Source organism: Saimiri boliviensis, chromosome 2 (genome assembly GCF_048565385.1).
Source record: "Saimiri boliviensis isolate mSaiBol1 chromosome 2, mSaiBol1.pri, whole genome shotgun sequence".
Lineage (NCBI taxonomy): Eukaryota > Metazoa > Chordata > Mammalia > Primates > Cebidae > Saimiri > Saimiri boliviensis.
This window is the reverse complement of record NC_133450.1, coordinates 82,966,497-82,986,742: the sequence shown is the minus strand read 5'-3', so window position 1 is coordinate 82,986,742 and position 20,246 is coordinate 82,966,497. Positions and strand designations below refer to the sequence as shown.

General features: G+C 37.8%; 1 protein-coding gene across 4 annotated transcripts in view; it reads right to left on the bottom strand.

Annotated features, from left to right (window-relative positions):
* The window catches only part of UBR1 (ubiquitin protein ligase E3 component n-recognin 1), a 173,400-nt gene that overhangs the window by 54,504 nt on the left and 98,650 nt on the right, over window positions 1-20,246 (bottom strand). For all 4 annotated transcript variants that reach the window (XM_074393773.1, XM_003928951.3, XM_074393772.1 and 1 more), the window contains 8 exons: window positions 17,974-18,073; window positions 16,539-16,639; window positions 13,285-13,371; window positions 11,526-11,707; window positions 4,696-4,901; window positions 3,272-3,365; window positions 2,040-2,189; window positions 388-485 (listed from right to left, as the gene is read on the bottom strand). In XM_074393773.1, the coding sequence (XP_074249874.1) occupies window positions 388-485; window positions 2,040-2,189; window positions 3,272-3,365; window positions 4,696-4,901; window positions 11,526-11,707; window positions 13,285-13,371; window positions 16,539-16,639; window positions 17,974-18,073 (1,018 nt within the window). The remainder of the gene's footprint in view (window positions 1-387; window positions 486-2,039; window positions 2,190-3,271; window positions 3,366-4,695; window positions 4,902-11,525; window positions 11,708-13,284; window positions 13,372-16,538; window positions 16,640-17,973; window positions 18,074-20,246) is intronic.

Genomic DNA, 20,246 nt, shown 5'->3' with positions numbered 1-20,246 from the left:
GTTGAGGCACACAGAGCTTAAGTAACTTGCCCAAGATGACATAATCAGTAAGTGGATCTTAGTTACTTAGATGAATCTTGGATCTAAGATTTAAATCTAAGCAGTCTAACAGCTTGGAATAATCAAACAGACAAACTTGATAGTTTAATCACTGTCTGCACTGTCTCCTAGTATGAAAAATGATTAAAAAATTATTTTAAAATGATTTAAAAAATTGAACAAAGCAATTTAAGTCAAACTTAGTCTTAGCTTCAAAAACTTCTATTTCCTGATATTCAAGAAATCTGTACTTGCAAATCCTATTTTAGCACAATAATTACTAAAAATAAAAATAAAAACTCTGACACAATTTTCACATAGTTAATATAAAATAAATTTAAAGCAAACCTTTAGTATGTCTTATATTATAACCTGATATTCTGGCCAGAACAGTCTGTATCCATTGTGCCAGGGTCAAAAGTTGAGCAAGAACATCTGCATTCTCACTGAAAAAATGGTAATAAAAATTATTAAAACTATGGGTACAAAGTCAGAAGGAAAAGCTGAATTTGTATTCTTTCTGTGGGTAAATGGTTGTATAAAAAAGTTAAATTCTTCCAGATTAATTTTCTAGGTCACAGAAACATGTGCCTAAATATGTAGCTTTTTGGAAGGGGAAGGAAATTTTAAACATACAAGAAATAAGACACCACCCATATGTCAATCACCCACAGGTAGTAAATGTCAGTAAAGGGAATCACCATCCTGGTTGCTCCAGTCAAAAACTAGGTTTTGTCTTGTAATCTATTAACTAACATTGTAATCCATTAATTAACCTTGCAGGTTTTACCTTCTAAATATATCCCAAGTTGATCACTTCTTACTACTTCTACTATTAGTACCCCCTACTCCATCACACCAGCCCTCACTTCTATTACTTAGACTCCTAACTGTTCTTCCTGCTTCTACTCTTGTGTTTCATTATAAGTATGAATTAATCATATAGCAGCTAGAAGAATTTTCTAAAAATGTAAACAGGATCACAGAACTTTTAATCTTTGCTCATAATCCCTTTTATGATCTGGTCTTTTCTTGTTCCATTCCAGTAAGTGTGTGGCCTTCTTGCTGTGCCTCAAACATGATGATGGGGTTCCAAACCTGGGGCCTTTGCTCTTGATATAGCCTGTGCTTTGAATTTTCTTCTCCCAGAGAAAAGCAGTGATTATTCCTCACTTTATTCAGGTCTCTGTTCAAATGTCACCATCTCAGAGAAGAGCTCCCTGACAACTCTGGTCTATAAATAGCCTCATGCCCTGGTCTGTCTTTAGCCCTTTAACCTACGGCTTTAGTTTTCTCATAGTATTTCTCCATACTCAACACTTCGTCTTAGACAGACTGTTATTAAGAACAAATTGCCAACTCTAATGATGGTAAAGGGCCACATGAAAGGAATGAATCTTTTTGCATCTTTTCTCCTTTTTTGAGTGCTAAGACAGGGGTCAGAGTTCTATTGCTTTAATGGCTACTGGAAAATATAATCACAACGTACAGACTTGAGTAAATAAACATTCTAGTTCTCTCAGAGGCAAAAAATTAGGCTTTTGATCACATTTTAAAAGTATGACACAGATATAAAATGAAAAACTATTAATTCTTTTAAAGAATAAAAAATAGTAATCTAACAAAAACAAGCACAAATTAAAGAACTAAAGACAACTTTTCATTTATTTTTGAAACAGGGTCTCACTCTGTCACCCACATTGGAGTGCAGTGGCGCAATCTCAGCTCACTGGAGCTTTAGCCTCCTGAGCTCCAGTGACTCTCCCACCTCAGCCCCTCAAGTAACTGGGTCTACAGGTGTATGCCACCATACCTGGCTAAATTTAAAAAAAAATTTTTTGTAGACATGGGGTTTTACCATGTTGCTTGTTGCCCAGGCTGGTCTCAAAATTCTGAGCTCTGGCAATCTGCCCACCTCAGCCTCCCAAAGTGCTGGGATCACAGGCCACTGCGCCTGGCCAACATTTTAAAAATTAACCAAAACTTAAATTAAAATATACCTGTTTAACTTTTGAGGTTGCAAAGGAATAATGGGGATCACCGTATTGCACAGAGATTTGCAAAGAGGGCAAAGATATTCTCCACTTTCCAAGTCAAAAAGGTCAACATGAATGCGCTGCTGAGAGCTCAGCTGTACAGCTTCAAAATACCTGCAAAATTACAAAGACACGGGCCCATTTAGAATTACACATGCATCTCTACATGTGCATCTCTACTTGCTCTAATCCAAGTTTTAAAAATCTGGAATTTTTTGCCCCAATAAACATCTTTAGAAGTTACCTGCAAAAACACACAACTTGTAATTACAGAAGAAACAGGTTGCCTATTATTTGGAGAACAAATTAGAAAATATATCAGAGCAGATATAAATTTAAAATAAGTTTACTGAATCATAACTTATGGTGATACAATGTGGACACTACTTTCCTCAGTTTCTAATGATGAAATGAAGTAGTGAGGGCTATCATGGAAAAATTATATATCATAATCTAATATCAAATGGGTAAACTCTATACAAAACATTTCTCAGGAATTACATTACTGAATTTTTATATTTTCCAGACCTAGAATGAGAACTTCTTTTCCTATTCATCCTATTCTATTTCAAAGGTACTTATCACAGCAGTATGTTTTAAGGGAAATTAGATTTTTGTAAAGATTACTTTTTTATTATTTATTGTATTTATTCTATTTATTTATTTATTTATTTTTTTGAGACTGAGTTTCACTCTTGTCACCCAAGCTGGAGTGCACTGGTGCAATCTCAGCTCACTGCAACCTCCACCTCCTGGGCTGAAGCAGTTCTCCTGCCTCAGCCTCCCAAGTAGCTGGGATTACAATTATGTGCCACCACACTCGGCTAATTTTTGTATTTTCGGTAGAGACAGAGCTTTGCCCACCTCAGCCTCCTAAAGTGCTGGGATTACAGATGTGAGCCACCACACATGGCCAATTACTACTTTTTTTTACATGAATACAGATGAAGAGCAATGGATTAGTTTATGGAGAGCAAGCACAAAGGAACAGTGAAAATCTAAAGTTGGTAACTTTACACACCACTTTCCAACTTTGATAATAAAAATTCATGCAAATAGAATTAGTAATTAAAACCGTTTCAATTATTCAAATAAGAAAAAGGAAAGAAGACATGAGAAGACATGCCTTTTTGTGGCCTTCAGTGAACTTCAATGTTCCTAGTCTCTTTCAAGAACATGTCAGAAGGGCAACTTACTTCTGCCAGCACACTGCATGCATTACATGACCACAGCTTCCTGTGTAAGTTCCATATGCCAAGTCTGGATCCATGAAAAGTGGGTCTAGGGTTTCTGGTACAAGTTATAAAAAGGAGGGAAAAAGAGAGATAGGTTATCAGGTCCAAAGTCTAATCACAAACTGTCTTAGGAATGTCCAAGCAAAGCGTCAAGATATCATGATAGCAGGATACATATTCTTAATAGTAATAACAAAGAGAAAAGCATAAAGCTAGCCTATCAGATATGATTCTAAATGAGTATGGATTAATTACTCTACCTTTGATTTACTTTTTAACCTTGAATATTGAGTTTAATCTGCATTATCTTGGTTATTTAAGTGATTTTCTATGTTTCAAATATAATTTACTTACTTAATTTTAAGAGTAATTTGATGAGTAACAATTTTAAGGGATACTTAGGGGAATTATAAACTCATGAAAAAGAGCACAGACTGGGGATTTCAAATTCTGGTTTCATCACTTGTAACTCATGGCTGTGGGTAAGTTACCCGATCTCTCTGTGCCTCAGGTCCTTCATCTCTAAAATGAAACCAATAGTGATACCTGACTGAAAGGGCTGTTTTGAGGATTAAGTAAGTAAATACGCATAAAGTTCTTAATAAGTGTCTGGCAATGTTAAGGTTTCAATAAATGCTAGTCTTTATTATCATTATTACTCCAAGAAGGTTTTTTTGTTTTGAGACAGGGTCTCACCCTGTCACCCAGGTTTGGACCACAGGCTCACGCAACCATGCCTGGCTAATGTGTCTGTAGAGATGAGGTTTCACCTTGTTGCCGAGGCTGGTCTCGAACTCCTGAGGTCAAGTGATCCACCCATACCAGCCTCCCAAAGTGCTGGGATTGCGGCCATGAGCCACCATGTGTGGCCTATTCCAAGGGTATAAAATAATAATGATGATAATAGTGATGATAAAACAGCTAATTCCTGATGTAAGGTAGTACAATACATTATCTAATCAGGATTCCTGCCAAGAAAATGTTTAACATGATTCTAATCAGAAGGCAACTTAGCAATCAGACAAATTCACAATGTGATATATTATACAAAACAATTGGCCTGAATTCTTCAAAAAAGTTACTATCATAAAAAAAGAAGGGACTAACCTAGATTAAAATAGAGTAAAAGAAATATAACCAAAGCAACACATGAAATAAGTGTGGATTCTGAGTGGAAAAAAAAAAAAAAAAAGTCTAGCAACTGAAGACATTTTGAGAACTGTTGGAGAAAAACTGATTTTATTAGATGATATTCACTTTCTTAAACATGATAACAGTATGGCAGATATATAACCTTATTTCCAAATGTATTTCAAATAGTATTTTCTTTAATTACACAGGCATAAAAGAAATGCTCAAAAGGATATTTATTATATCATACATACCCCCTGAGAGTTCTATAGGTTTTCCCCTGTGCTGGGTTAAGGCAGTAGATTTCTGGACACAGGCCGACAATACCATAGCATTATTTTCTATTTTCACCTCTTGTTCTTCTTGGCAAAGGATGCACGTCAGCACCTCCTTTTCAGTAACAGTTGGACCCCGTTTAGGACCCAAAGCAATTCTAGAGTAGTCACTGACTGCTAGGGTGCTACCAAAAGAAACAACCAGAAATGAGGACACATGTTTTGGTACTTGTCTTCATATTTTGGTAGATTTTAAGTAAATATAGGTCAGAAATATAAGATAATAATATTTAAAATGACATTTAGCAATATTAAGTTAAAAGCTTCCCTCTGACCTTTGTGGGTTTTATCAGTTATTTGCTTATTAAAAATTAGAAATATTGCTAAGTGCAAAAAAAAAATCATAAAATAGAAAGTATATTAAATTTTATTTAATTTACTATACCAATATGCTGGGTTTTTATTTTCCTGGATATAAAGGCCATACAGGGTTATTGAAAAAATTTTAGAAAATCTAGAACAGTATAAAAATGAAAATAAAAAGTGTTATATTCCCACAACTTAAAGATATCCACTAGTAACCCTATACATTTCCTTCTAGTCTGCTTTCTATTTATAATATACTTCTCCATATAAATAAGATCACATTACAAAGATTTGCATCCTGTTCTATTCACTTGTATTTTCTTACATCATTAAAACTCCTTCATAAACATTTTTAAATGAATGCACAGCTCTTACTATACATGCCCTAATAGTTGTATCCATTCCCTGTCAGTAGGCATTTAGGTTTCTATCCTATTTTGGTAGCTATTCAAACTAAAAACCTTACGCTTCAATGATTAAGCAATTCTTGGAATCTATTCTTATGGAATGGGCAAAACTCAGAATCTACTAATGTGTACAATAATAATATTTAAATAATGGTAAATAATTACAACATGCTGATTGTGAAGCTAGGCACTGTTTCAAATACTTTACATGTTTACTCAATCCTTGTAATAATCCTATGAGGTAGGTATTATTATTACATCTAGAGTGGTTGCTGTGAAGACATTGTCTGCTGCGAAGACATCGGCTGCAGCAATAGAGGTGTGGCTGGGGCAGTGCACTCCACAGAGCCCATGGCCTGGGAACGGGGGGAGCCCTACCCCATTCCAAGTTGGCAGGGCAAGAGCCCTGAACTCCTGGGCACAGCTACATTATGCGCTCTGATTTTGGAGCAAAGTTGTGGCCAAGCCTGGGCGCTGCTGTGATCCAGCCAGGTATGTGCACACTTGGAGCAGTGGTAACATGCCAGCTCCCTGCTGCGTCAGCCTCCTCTGGTCTTTGGGTGCCAAAAAGCATGGAAGGAAGGCCAAGGGGAAACAGGTGGCTCAGCGTGGGTCTGCAGATGCCCCCGCCTTGGCACAAACAGCCAGGGAGTTGTGGATGACATGCTGATGATGGCAGCAGGCAGACAGGTTCCCGGGTGGAAAGGGGCAGGTCCCCAGTGAAGTTCCACCTTCAAGCCAGAAATGGCCTGAAGCCTGGAAGCTGGTATGTCAGTTACAGGTGGAGTTCATGGCCTGCAGTGAGAAGTTATGGTGCTTTCTCTGGGCTTGTCCATGGATCAATCAGCATGTACCTCTCCCTTCCAAAGCCCATAAAAACCCTGGACTCAGTGAGACTCATGTAGCACTACCAGCTGCCCGAAGGAGCTACCCAATTCAGGTCTCCTTGACTTGCTGGGATGACCTGCCTGTGGAAAGAAGATATCCCACTCTGGATCTCTGAGTGCTGACTGCTGGACACTCATTGGGAAGACCTGCCTGCAGAAAAAACTACCCACTTCAGGTCACTAGAGAACTGTTCCGTTGCTCAATAAAGCTCTCCACCTTGCTCACCCTCCAGTTGTCCATGTACCTCATTCTTTCAGAACACGAACTCCAGAAACGCCAAATGGCAGGACTGAAAAAGCTAGCAACACAAACAGGGCTGAGACACCCACACCCGCTGTTTGCCATGCTGCAGGTGACAAGAAGAAGATATGAGCTGTGGCCCTTCAGGGAGCCCAGACCCATGGCTTCTGCCATCTCTGAGCTTCTGGGAACAACCACATTCCCCTTGTCCAGACACGAGTCCCTGCAGTGGAAGTTGCTGGTACATAAGATCCAGCTGAAGGCTCGCAGAGCTGGCCTCTGTCCCAGCACCTGGAGCTGTCTGACCTGCCGCAGCAGCTGGCACACCTAGCCCAGTGGCCGGATCCTGCGTGTGTTCACTCAAGCACCTCTGGCCACTTCATGCCTGGCTCACCCTTGGCAGGCATGGGATCCAGGCTGGTAGTGTGAGCTGAGTATAGCCTGCCGGGCCAAGTGGGCAGGATGGGCTGCATAGTAGGCCTGAGCAAAACTCTGGCAAAGGTGCCACTGGCCACAGAGGTTTCCAGCTGGAAAAGTGACATCCTAAGGATCCTGTGACACTTCCAATTTTCAGATGAAAAAACTGAGGCCTAGTGACAATAAGGGACTCATCCAATGACGCATCAATAACATGTAGCAGATCCAGGATTTAATCCAGTTAACCTAGGCTCACAGCCTATGCTCTGAACTACTCTGCAATATTGCCTCTGTCTGTGTAAGAAGCTCCCTGAACTGTGGTATATTACTGAACAAACAAACAAACAAACAAACAAACAATATTCATCATTATAAATGAACTCACTTAATACAGAATACTCTGCAGTTTTTTGTTTTATTGAGACCGAGTCTCGCACTGTCAACCAGGCGGGAGTGCAGTAGAGTGGTGCATCTTGGCTCACCGCAACCTCTGCCTCACAGGTTCAAGACATTCTCCTTGCTTCAGCCTCCCAAATAGCTGAGATTACAGGCACCCACCACTTCATCTGGCTAATTTTTTTTTATTTTTAGTAGAGATGGGGTTTCACTATGTTGACCAGGCTGGTTTTGAACTCTTAACTTTGTGATCTACCTGCCTCAGTCTCCCAAAGTGCTGGGGTTACAGGTGTGAGCCACAGCACACAGCCTACCCTGCAGTTTTTAAAAGGTGGGCCTCATGAGGTGTGGTATTACCTCCTAGGAGTCATCTAGCAATAAATTATGAAAGATTTACTTTTTGACTGTCAATAAGGTACTAGTAGGCACAGGATGCTAAATGTCCTACAGTTCACAGGACAGTACTGCATAGAAAAAAAATGCTACCTAAATGCCAAGACTGAGAAACACTGAGCTCATTTTTTACATAAGAACATAGATTTCCAAGACTTACTACAGAGTGAAAATGGTAAGTTGCAGAGTGAGATGTACATAATACTATTAATGCAAATGAAACCAAAGGCTGAATGACATGCTGTAATATCTGTGGCTACATATATTTGTATTAATAACATAGGAAAGATTCCGGCAAGTTACACATATAACCAGAGAACCTCTGAAGAAGAGAAGAAAAAAAGTCCAGGATTTGGGCTGGTGCTCAAATGAAACTTTAGCTTTATCTCTGACATTCAGTTTTTAAGAGGAAAATTATTAATATAACTATGTAATTTGGCCGGGCACAGTGGCTCACACCTGTAATCCCAGCACTTTGGGAGACCGAGCTGGGCAGATCACTTGAGGCCAGGAGTTTGAGATCACCCTGGCCAACATGGTGAAACCCCATCTCTACTAAAATACAAAAAAAAAAAAAAAAAAAAAAAAAAAAAATTAGACAGGTATTATGGTGGGTGCCTGTAATCCCAATTACTCAGGAGGCTGAGGCAGGAGAACCACTTGAACCCAGGAGGTGGAGGTTGCAGTGAGCTGAGACTGAGCCACTACACTCCAGTCTGGATGACAAAGCAAGACATCATCTCAAGTGTGTGTGTGTGTGTGTGTGTGTGTGTGTGTGTGTGTGTATTTTATATATATATATAACTATGTAATTAAAATTTTGGCTGGGCATGGTGACAGATGCCTATAGTCCCAGCTACTCAGTAGAGTAAGGCAGAAGGATCACTTAAGCCCAGGAGTATGAGGCTGTAGGGCGTTATAATTATGCCTGTGAACAGCCACTGAAATTGCAGCCTGGGCAACATGGTGAGACCCCCATCTCTTTAAAAAAAAAAACAAAAAAAAAAAAACCTACTTTAAAAAATATGAGAGAATGTATTTGAGACTCTGGGATAGGAAAAGCTTTCTTAAATAAGATATTAATACAGAAAGATGAAAGACAAAACTCTAAAGGACTGATAAATTTGTCCTCATCAACACTGCACACTTCTCTATGGCTAAGCCTCATAATTAATCTTAAAGAAACAGGAACTAACTGTGGGAAACATATGTAACAAAGTTAAGTGTTCATAATTTTAAGACTTATGTAAGTCAATAAGACAAAAGCAAAGCACCCAACAGAGATGGGGCAAAGAATAACAGGCAATTCCCAGACGATAAAATGTAAAAGGTCAGTGAATAATCACATAAGAATACGCTCAACCTAGGACTAACCTAGCAGTTGGGGAAATTCAGCCAGATTGGCACATATCTGTAATTTTAATAATATCACATATTTTCAAGTATGGAAAATAGCTAAGTATTGGTGAGAATAGGCACCTTTATTTACTATCAGGAGCAGAAACTGGTAAAACCACTCTAGAGGGTAATGTGGCCATATCTATAAAAATTTTAACCCAGTCCTTTCACTTACTGGACTCCACCCTGGACTAAGTACTTGCAGAGGTGCACTAGGGGCACATACAAAAACGTTCTCACAAACAGTAACAAGAAAAAATTAGAAGCAAATGTCTAAAGTCAGATAAACAAACTATCATATATCTACATCACAGACCAATCAATACATACGCAGCAGTCATAAACAATGATGTAGAATTTACACTATAGAGCGATATGTACTGATATGAAAAGATTCCTAAGACATTGAAACAGCAGCAAGCTGCAGACAAAATGTATGGTTAAAAAAGAAAAACCACTAGAAAATACAAAACAAGTCTCACTATGTACACACGTTTATAAATGCATAGAAAGAGGTCTAGAACAATGGTAATTTGTAATCATAGTTATATGTGGAGAAAGATCAGTAATGCAGAGATGGTCAAAGAGGACTTACTGCATTATTTAAATTGTTTTCAATAAGAACACATTAAAAAATTACATGTCTAATCAATCAGTCAATAAAAATAAGTAATGAAAACATTAAGGTCATTAACACACTTTGAGTACACCTCTGCTTACACCTTCTTATTTTATTGTCCATAGTTTCTTTCTCATTACTTTTTTTTTTTTTTTGAGACAGAGTTTCGCTCTTGTTACCCAGGCTGGAGTGCAATGGCGCCATCTCGGCTCACTGCAACCTACATCTCCTGGGTTCAAGCAATTCTCCTGCCTCAGCCTCCCAAGTAGCTGGGACTACAGGCGTGCACCACCATGCCCAGCTCATTTTTCTATTTTTAGTAGAGACGGGGTTTCACCATGTTGACCAGGATGGTCTTGATCTCTTGACCTCGTGATCCACCCGCCTCGGCCTCCCAAAGTGCTGGGATTACAGGTGTGAGCCACCACGCCTAGCCTTCTTTCTCACTACTTCTAAAGAGAATGCTGTTAATAAATAATATCTAGAGGTGGGACTTTTGCTTGTTGTTTAAAGTTTATTTCTAGTTTTACTACACTATAGTCAGCCAACGAAAGCTTAACTTCATATCTTTTCACTTTTAATCACTACTATGATCATTATTCTTCATGGTCCTTGTTGGCATACTCAGCTTCAAGATTATAGATACACATCAGATAGGATGTCATATGCCTACAATTTTCTAAAAGTATCCACAGCATTTTTTTTTCTTTTTTCTTTTTTTTTTTTTTTTTTGAGACAGAGTTTCACTCCATTGCCCAGGCTGGAGTGCAGTGGCACAATCTCTGCTCATTGCAATCTCCAGCTCCCAGGTTTAGGCTACTCTTGTGCCTCAGCCTCTGGAATAAGCTGGGACTACAGGCATGTGTCACCATGTCTAGCTAATTTTTTGTATTTTTAGTAGAGATGAGGTTTTGCCATGTTGGCCAGGCTGGTCTTGCACTTCTGACCTAAGGTGATCTACCTGCCTCAGCCTCCCAAAGTGCTGGGATTACAGGCATTAGTCACCACTCACAGCCCACAACACAGGCTGTTTTAAATAGCAGTGAAAGCTTGTTTTAAAAAAGGCCTGAAGCAGGTATTCAATATTTTAAATTTCTTGGAATGCTTTTCAAAGTAACTTTACCATGTCTCCTCCCTTTTCTCACTGTATAATAGCCCACGAAGCACAGCTCAGAAAATTAGCCAATTTCTCAGAGCATAACACAGTCAGAACTCAGAAAACCAGATTTATTGATTCCAATTCCAAGGTGCTATCCATACCTGTAATTATAGGCAATGTCTTTTATCTTTTTAGGAAAAAAAGAAAAACTCATTTACGCCACCCTTTTCAGGTGAAGAGTTTGTTTCCAATATTTAATAATTGCAGTCATTTTTACTAGAAATAATAACGTGGAATAAGTGAACTCGTGTAATTGTATATCTAAAAGTGCTAATGCATACAAAATAACAAGTTGGTTATCTTTTTGGGCATAAAGTTTCCTAACATAACTTTACTGAACATTCAATCCATTTATCAGTTTAAAATTACACTCAGTAAGTACCTTAGAGTCCTCACTCTGACCTTCCTAGAATGAAAATAGCTGAATTTCTCTTGCCATACATTTTGGAAAAGCATAATTTAAAGTGACTATTTAATTTTTCCTCCAAAAACTGAGTTGCTAATTTTCATATTTGCTTTATTTTACCTCTCTTCCTCCATAATGGAGTCTTCTTTCCCAGGCATTTCTGATGTATTGTCATACATGAGTTTATGAGTTTCAATGAAGTTTTTCTGTAAGGCAGACATTTGAGCCATGATCTTCTGGCGATGTAGCCTAGCAGCTTCAGCTTTTCTTTTTCGTTCTGCTTTTTCTTTATCGTGAGTAATCTGTGTATCAAGAAACGATAAATTTAGGTAAGATCCACTGCTAAAAATTTATATACGCTATTTGGATGGCAAAATTCCTGAGAGTAAGATTCTGAGAAACCTGATTACCCCTTAAAGCCTGGATTCAGTTTAATGTTTAAAATTAGCATTACAGGCTGCACCACATCATACAAACAATTATTTCTTTGGTTATTTTGATAATTTACTGCAAAAAGCTAAGAACCTTAAATATCCAATAAACTGCCTTTTACACTCAATGCAGGTATTTTAAGAAATAAAATTAGGGCCGGGCGCGGTGGCTCAAGCCTGTAATCCCAGCACTTTGGGAGGCCGAGGTGGGTGGATCACGAGGTCGAGAGATCGAGACCAACCTGGTCAACATGGTGAAACCCCGTCTCTACTAAAAATACAAAAAATTAGCTGGGCATGGTGGCGCATGCCTGTAATCCCAGCTACTCAGGAGGCTGAGGCAGGAGAATTGCCTGAACCCAGGAGGCGAAGGTTGCGGTGAGCCGAGATCGCGCCATTGCACTCCAGCCTGGGTAACAAGAGCGAAACTCCATCTCAAAAAAAAAAAAAAAAAAAAAAAAAAAAAAAAAGAAATAAAATTAGATAAAATAAAATTTTAAAATCATTTGTCAATCACTTAATCACTGAAATCAATTTAAATCATCTTAATTTCTAACAGTTACTCCTAAATACACTGTTAAAACTGAGAAATCTAACAATTTTTTTAACTTTAACAATATTACTGAGTTATCTTTTGCGTCTTTTAATTTTCTATTCAAACTTACATCCAGTGTGCTTAAGAACACGTAGTAACCACAAATAATATTATTCTAATAACATAATTAGAATCATCAAAACCTGATTATAGAAATAACAATTATTGCATTTCATTGACTCTAAGATGTACCATTATCTTATATTTCTCTAAAAAATGCTGTTGATGAAAGTCATTTATTGTTGAGACATATCCCAATTTAAGACATTAAAACATATTAAAAGTTAATAAAATATGGCATTTTGGTTTTTTTGAGATGGAGTCTTGCTCTGTCACCTAGGCCGGAGTGCAGTGTTGTGATCTTAGCTCACTGCAACCTCCGCTTCCTGGATTCAAGTGATTCTCGTGCCTCAGCCTCCCAAGTAGCTGGGACTACCTGAGCGCACCATCACATCGGGCTAATTTTTCTATTTTTAGTAGAGATAGGGTTGCACCATGTTGGCCAGGCTAGTCTTGAACTCGTAACCTCAAGTGATCCACCTACCTCCACCTTCCAAAGAGCTGGGATTACAGGAGTGAGCCACCAACACCCAGTTAAAATATGGTATTTCTAATAGAGCTCTACTATGTATCAATTTCTCCTGCTTTTGCAAAATACAAAAATTATACTGAATTAAGTGTCACGTACCATTAATCCCCGAAATATAGAAGCATAATGAATACAAGATGGACAGATATCATATTCTTTACAATAAACAGGTTTCTCCTAACAAAAAGCAGCTCCCTTATACTAATAAAGTTCAAAGACAGAGATAAACATCACCATTATTACAGTGTTATTACAGTGTCATACCTCATCATTCTTAATAGATTCCAATCCTGATGTGGTTGCTACAATTAAACAAGACTTTTCTCTTAATCGCTTCACTGTGTCAAACATCTGTGAAAAACAGGTGAAATATTCAAAGATTTAGTTAGACTGTTGGACTGATCAAGAACAGAAACATTCACTAATCTGATTTTGGCATCATATCTCCAAACATCTTTCACTTAAACTATTTCAATATAAAAAGTAAAAAAGTGACCACGACAGTGACAAACACCTCCCCTAGTCAATGAGCAATCTAGCTGAGGAGGCAGCCACTGGCAGCAGAATCAGCAGATTCAGTATGCAGCTGGGAGCATGTCTCTGATAGCTTTCGAGGGATTTGCCAGGAAACAAAATTCTTTTTCAATTTAAAATAACATTGTTGTGCAAAAATACATAAAGACAAATATATAAAATGATGGCTGGATGCGGTGGCTCACACCTGTAATCTCAGCACTTTGGGAGGCCAAGGCGGGTAGATCACCTGAGGTCAAGAGTTAGAGACCAGCCTGGCCAACACAGCAAAATTCTGTCTCTACTAAAAATACAAAAATTAGTTGGGCTTGGTTGTCCACGCCTGTGATGCCAGCAACTTGGGAGGCTGAGGCAGGAGAATCTCTTGAACCCAGGAGGTGGAGGTTGCAGTGAGCTGAGATCGCACCCATGCACTCTAGACTAGGCGACAGAGCGAGACCCTATCTTAAAAAAAAAAAAAAAAAAAAAAAGACAAAGATACAAAATGAGAAGTAAAACTCTCCTCTTCCTGATTGCAATGCCCCTCTCCAAAAACAACTAAAATACAGACTACCAATATTTTTTCACAGGTAAAAATTATTAGAATATATAATTTTTATATTTACATCTATTTTTATTAAGAGAATCTACCATACATACTCTTTCACACCTCCTTTTTTCACTTAATCGTTTACCTTTGGAGACATTTCCACAACAGCTTATACAGAAATGTCTCATTCTTATAAATAAAGGTCAAGGTTTCAGCATGCATGCATTTATTCGACAGAGTTTCACTCTGTTACCCAGGTTGGAGTACAACGGCACAATTCTGGCTCACTGCAACCTCTGCCTCCTAAACTCATGCCATCTTCACACCTCAGCCTCCCAAGCAGCTGGGACTAGAGGTGCATACCACCATACCCCTGGCTAATTTTTGTATTTTTTGTAAAGATGGGTTTTTTCCACATTGTCCAGACTGGTCTTGAACTCTGGGCTCAAGCAATCCACCCAAAATGGCTTCCCAATGTGCTGGAATTGTTTTAAGCGTGAGTCACTGTGCCCAGTAAAATTCATTTATATTTTGAAGGCACCTTGGTCTCATGAGGAAAAACTTCCCACAATGAACATTTACAACATAGCTTTAAATTAAGCCTCTGGAGAGAGTATATTATGTTTTTAACAGCAGATATGTGTGATTTTAATATATATTAATAAAATTTAGTATTCTAATTGAAAATGAATTTTCAGGACTAGATCTGCAATTTGTAACACCATCTCAATGGGATATGAATGCTGAACTAAATGGTATCCTCATTTACTTATTAGTAGTTATTTACTTTCATTTGATTTTATATCTTAAAACTATTGGCTAGTTCAACATAAATACTAAATACTCATAAAACCTACTTAAAGAATTTTGGTATCATTATCTTATAGTTACATATCATTATATCAAGCTTAAGGACTGTTTCTAATTAAGTACTAAAAAGAGCTGCCCTCTTAAAGTACACATCAGTACCAAGATTTCCAATGATAAGAATGTGAAAAAGAATTACTCTGTATATTCTAATTATCAAAATATTTAGTTATAAACATCAGAATATTTTAATGAATGTCATGAGTGCAGAAGCTCCATAATCCTGGTTTCATGTTTCCATGTGGAGGATTTTCCATTAAAGTAACATTCCTGGCCTCTCTCTCCCCTGCTTATTTAATTCACTCAACCCCAAAGGCAATGCTACCTACCCAATAGCTCAAGCACCAAATCCAGAAGTCATCTTTGATTCCTTTTTTTCTGAGACAGAGTCTTGTTCTGTCAGCCAGGCTAGAGTGCAGTAGTATGATCTTAGCTCACTGCAACCTCCACCTCCCACATTCAAGTGATTCTCCTGCCTCAGCTTCCTGAGTAGCTGGGCCTACAGGCATGCACCACAACACCTGACTAATTTTTTATATTTTTAGCAGAGATAAGGTTTCACCACATTGTCCAGGTTGGTCTCAAATTCCTGACCTCAGGTGATGTGCCTGCCTTGGCTTCCCAAAGTGCTGGGCTTACAGGCACGAACCACCACATCCGGCCTCATCTTTGATTTCTTGATTTCCTTCATCCCTCCCATCAAACTGATCAGCAAGTACTATAGATTTTACCTTCACACGCCTTCAACATAAACCTTAATCAGTTCAGATTCTTACAATCTGCGTTTAGCCTAGGTCATGCTTATTTTACACCAAGATTACTGCAACAGTCTAACAGTTTCCTTACTTGCATGCATACCCTCTGTAATCCATTTACTCCACAAGAGCCAACACCATCTTGCACAAATATAGATTAGGTCACTTAAAAACCTCCAGTATTTTCCCACTGTCCTCAAAAATAAAATTTATCACTTTATGCTGACTTATAAGGACCTATATGATCTGGCTCTAGGTGCCCTTATGACCTCATTGCCTACCTTTCCACCCCTTACTGATTATGTTCCAGCCATACTGGCCTTCTTTCTGGCCACCACAGAGCTTTTGTAGTGCTGTTCCCTCTTCCTGGAGTACTGTTCCAGATCCTTCCAAGACTGACTCCATGTCATTCAGGTCTCAGCTCCAATGTTACCTTTTGAGAGAGGTCTTCCCTAATTACCCAAAGTAACCCCTTACTCATCTACTGAATTACCCTGATATTTTCTTGTTTAGTTGTTTGTTTAATGTCTGTCCCTCAACTAGAGTATATGTTCCATGACAGTAAGCACCTTGTCTGTCTTGTTCCATCTAGAAATCCATAAATGAGCATGGCACATGGTATGTATTCCATAAAGTTGACTAAATAATGACAAAACAATAAATCTTAATTTTTAAAACTACACTAAAACATAGAACAACAGAATTATTAACATAAAAAAGTGATAATGAAAAATCAGTAGTAAATGTCTACAAAGGCATAGTGATTTAATTTTAGAAGCAGAGAATTCTTAAATATTTAAACCAAGATATGATCAATTTACTTTTTAGTTTACCTGAAGTAGCCATGTAATCATGTCCTTCTGGCCTTCTAACTGGGGAATTCCTTTGAGTTTTTCTAAAAGAATTTGTATGTTGATGGCTGAACTTCCCAATCCTTTTTTAAAACACAAAATCACACATCATAAATATATATAATCACCTCTTGGTATCCTCAGGGGATTGGTTTCAGGCCCCCTATGGACATCGAAGTCCACTAATGCTCAATTCCTTTATATTGAATGGTGTATTATTTGTATAAAATCTACACACTTGCTTCTGTATGCTTTAAATTATCATCTCTACATTACTTATAATGCCTAATACAATGTAAATGCTATGTAAATAGTTGTTAGATAATATTATTTAGGGAATAATGACAAGAAAAAAAAAGTCTGTGCATTTTCAGTACAGTGGCAACCGTCCTTTTTCTTTCTTCCCCCTGAATATTTTCAATCTGTGGTTGGTTGAATCCTTACATGTGGAACCTACAGACACGGAGGGTCGATTATGTCTTCATAATTATGTACAAATTACAATTTCTAGTAAATGTTATTTACATTGATAACCAAGGTTTGCCAACCAATCCCTTAACTACATTAATTTTTCAAAGGATGAATCTGTAATTAAATGAAGTACTGGGTTACAATGATATGATCTACTACATTTAAAAATGATGTACGAGAAAAACTTGAATTTAAGTCTCTCTCTTACATCTTTTACTGGCACTGCTAAGTGAAAACTACCCTAAATATCTGTCTCTGGACTTTCCTCAGCTTGACTCAACATCTAAGCCAAGGTGCTTAATGAGAAACAAAATTGCCAAAATATCAAAGTGGGGGATGTCCATAAACTAAATAGGTTTTTGATGTCTTTAGGGATCCAAAAACTACAGCATGTGAATAGAAAATGTTAGTCTCCTATTGTTTTTATAATCAACATGCCTGGAATGTGCTTTGAAAAAACTATCTTTATCAGGTAGCTTTTACTAGAAATCTAATATAAACCTATGCTTTTCTTCCAAGTTGAATACAATGCAAAATGAACATGTTATTCAGATTTCTATGATTTAAAATTCAGAAACATTAATATCTCATGTAGACATGTCAAGTGAATGCTATAGTTGACACAGCAGCAAGTATCTGATACACTGAGGTGAGGAATGAAAGTCAAAAAATACCAATATATGCAACCAAAAAAAAGTGGGAAGCTCATGTAGTAAAAAGACTAGTAAAGACTACAGTAAGAGATTAAAACTATATGAATATACTTGAAAATATCAGTTACAAACTAAGAAGGCTAGAAACAAATTATTTCAGGGTTTCCTACGTTTTAAGGACTGACAGATTAAAACTCTTGTTAAGATATAAACTTTCAGGACTGACAAATTAAAACTCCTTAAGATCCAAACTTTCTATGATAAACGTGTTGAAGAGTGATACTCAAACATACTTGAAGCCTTATGATAAAAGTCAAATGTTACTTCTTCTTCAGGAGCTTTTTGAAGCTGTTGCTTCTCTTCTAGTAAACCCAATGCCAGAATATGAAAAGCCTGAAGGAGGAAAATAAGAGATCTTAAAAACTGGGCTTCTTCAGGTAAATATATTTTTAATTTAATTTTTATTTTTTTCAGAGACAGACCTCACTCTGTCACCCAGGCTGAAGTGTAGCAGGGCAATCCAAGCCTACTAAAGCCTTAAGCTCCCAGGCTCAAGTGATCCTCCTAACTCAGTGTCCTAAGTAGCTGGGGACTAGAGGTGCACACCACCACGCCCAGCTTATGTTATTTTTTGTTATAGATGGGGTCTCACTATGTTGACCAGGTTGGTCTCAAATTCCTGCGCTCAAGTGATCCTCCTGCCTCAGCTTCCCAAAGTGCTGTGATTACAGGTATGGGCTACCATGCCCAGCAAGGTAAATCTATTTTAAGTAGAAGTATAAAACTAAGCAAGCTGGTAAGTAAAAAAACACTCACATTAAGCAATTCACAGAAAGATAATGAACACACATGTGAAAAATGTTTAACTTGGCCAGGTGCTGGTGGCTCACAACTATAATCCCAGCACTTTGGGAGGCCGACGCAGGTGGATCACCTGAGGTCAGAAGTTCGTGATCGGCCTGGCCAACAAGGTGAAAACCCGTCTCTACCAGAAATAAAAAATTAGATGGGCATGGTGGTGGGTGCCTGTAATCCCAACTGCTGGGGAGGCTGAGGTACAAGAACTGCTTGAACCGGGAGGCAGAGGTTGCAGTGAGCCAAGATGGTGTCAATGCACTCCAGCCTGGATGACAAGAGTGAAACTCTGACTCAAAAAAAAAAAAAAAAAAAAAAGTTCAACTTCATTTGAAGAAAAATGAGTTGAAACAAGATCATCCTATTTTTCACCTATTACAGTGGCAAAAATTTTAGCATTTAGTAAAATAGAGAGCTGGCATAGGTATTGGGAAGTAGGCACTTTTGACCATACTAGTGATGGGAAAGTAAACTGGTATTTTTTGGAGGCTAATTTTTGGAGGCTAATTTGAAAACATCTATAAAAAATGTAATGATATATACCAGCTACTTGGAATTAATATGACAAATACATTCCCTTAAGTATGGAAAAATATTCATACAAGAAAGTATATTTTATTGTTCTTTGTTACAGCAAAGACCTAGAAACACCTGAATGTCTATTAACAGGAGACTACTTAAACACATCATATCCATATGATGGAATATGTAGCTATGAAGAATAGGTAGATCTATACGTGCAAAACTTTAATAATGCTTATGTCGTACATAGGGCACTAGAACTCAGGGAGCAAAATTTTAACTTGATTTCAAACATATATGTATGGTTTATAATTTACTACTGGCCGGGCACGGTGGCTCAAGCCTGTAATCCCAGCACTTTGGGAGGCCGAGGCGGGTGGATCACGAGGTCAAGAGATCGAGACCATCCTGGTCAACGAGGTGAAACTCCGTCTCTACTAAAAATTCAAAAAATTAGCTGGGCATGGTGGCGCGTGCCTGTGATCCCAGCTACTCAGGAGGCTGAGGCAGGAGAATTGCCTGAACCCAGGAGGCGGAGGTTGTGGTGAGCCAAGATCGCGCCATTGCACTCCAGCCTGGGTAACGAGCGAAACTCCATCTCAAAAAAAAAAAAAAAAAATAGCGAGTTGTTTATAATTTACTAGTGACTGTACTTATCAGTGTTATAAAAAAAACTGAGATACACATATGGCAGTGACAGCATTTAGAATCTACAGACCAGCAATATTCAAGGAAAACAGAAAATTTAGTTAGGCAGGTATAAATATAGAGTTACAACTACCATGATGTGGCATAATTAAGTAACATGTATTTATCTATAACAGTAACAAGGAATAGCTGCTTTCACTTTAGCTAATTCTTCTACCTCTATGAATAATTACACATATATCCATTTTACTAATGGGAAAATTATTATTTGCTCCTTAAAAAAGTGGGGAAACCCAAGACTGAAGTCTAGACCTATCTTCAGACCTTTATTATACTGTCTCCTTATAATCCAAGTAAAACTAAAAATATAAAAAATCATGACAAAATAATAACATGTCAATTTATTAGCATGAGTATACCTGTTTTTGTTTTCATGGGTTTTATTAAACAGAAATGGTTCCCAAGAGTAAGGATGCTAAAAACATGAGAATGTATCATTAAAAAAAGTCTGTGGTGTGTATAAGCTATTTTTCATGACCCC